Here is a 998-nt window from a genome sequence, read left to right as displayed (position 1 = left end):
ACCGCCGCCGTCACCGTGGCCGCCGCTGCCGAGCCTCCGGTGACCACCAAGGCCGAAGAGCCCGGCGAGGTCCGGCCGGGGCTGCCGGAGCGGCGCCGGGAGCGCCGGGAGCGCCGGCTGGAGCGGCAGGAGTCCAGCGAGCCGGAGCCGCAGCGGCACGACGGGAAGGGCGGCGGGTGAGCGAGGGGACGCCGCGGGGACACCGCGGGGACACCGGGGAGGGGACAGGGCTGAGGTGATGCCACCGTGGTCTCCAAATGTCCTCCAGCAGCAAAGCCACCCTGGCCGACATCGTGGAGCAGCTGCAGGAGAAGGAGGCGGGTGGCCCCGTGCCGGCTTCGGTGAGTCCTTGGTGGCACCTTGGTGACCCTTTGGTGGCCCCAAGGATTCCTCTTTGTGGCTCTTTGGATTCTCCTTGGTGTTCCCTCCATGTGCCCCTAGAGATCTTAGTGTCCTCTCCACATCCCCTTGGATGTCCCCTCAGTGTCCCCTCCATGTCCCCCTGGATGTCCCCTCAATGTTCCCTCCATGTCCACTGGAGATCCCCCATTGTCCCCTCAGTGTCCACTGGACATCCCCCTGGAGATACCCATTGTCCCCTCAGTGTCCCCTCCATGTCCTACTGGAGATCTCCTCAGAGTGTCCCCTCCACGTCCCCCTTGATGTCCCCTCAATGTTCCCCTGGAGATCCCTGAGTGTCCCCTCATTGTCTCCTCAATGTCCCCTTGATGTCCTCCTGGAGATCTCCTCAGAGATCCGTGAGTGTCCCCTCATTGTCCCCTCAATGTCCCCCTGGAGATCCCTGAGTGTCCCCTCATTGTCCCCTCATTGTCCCCTGCTGTCCCCAGCCCCGTGACCGTGACTCGCCCGCCCGTCTCCCCGCTGGCCCCGAGGCCCTGCCGGAGAGGACCCCTCGTCCGGACCGTCCCCGTGCGCGGGACCGGCCGAAGCCGCGGCGCCGGCCGCGCCCCAAGGACTCGGCGCAGGGCCCGGGGGAG

At 67.3% G+C, this 998-nt stretch overlaps 1 protein-coding gene across 1 annotated transcript in view; it reads left to right on the top strand.

Moving 5' to 3' along the window:
• LOC121363517 (spectrin beta chain, non-erythrocytic 4-like) overlaps positions 1-998 on the top strand; it is a gene marked incomplete at its 5' end in the record, with an annotated part of 17,721 nt that overhangs the window by 12,323 nt on the left and 4,400 nt on the right. Inside the window, 3 exons of the mRNA XM_041485919.1 lie at positions 52-176; positions 272-340; positions 833-996. Of these exons, the coding sequence (XP_041341853.1) occupies positions 52-176; positions 272-340; positions 833-996 (358 nt within the window). The remainder of the gene's footprint in view (positions 1-51; positions 177-271; positions 341-832; positions 997-998) is intronic.

The sequence above is a fragment of the Pyrgilauda ruficollis genome, unplaced genomic scaffold, assembly GCF_017590135.1.
Source record: "Pyrgilauda ruficollis isolate IOZ18807 unplaced genomic scaffold, ASM1759013v1 scaffold726, whole genome shotgun sequence".
NCBI lineage: Eukaryota > Metazoa > Chordata > Aves > Passeriformes > Passeridae > Pyrgilauda > Pyrgilauda ruficollis.
This window is presented reverse-complemented; position numbering and strand designations above follow the sequence as displayed.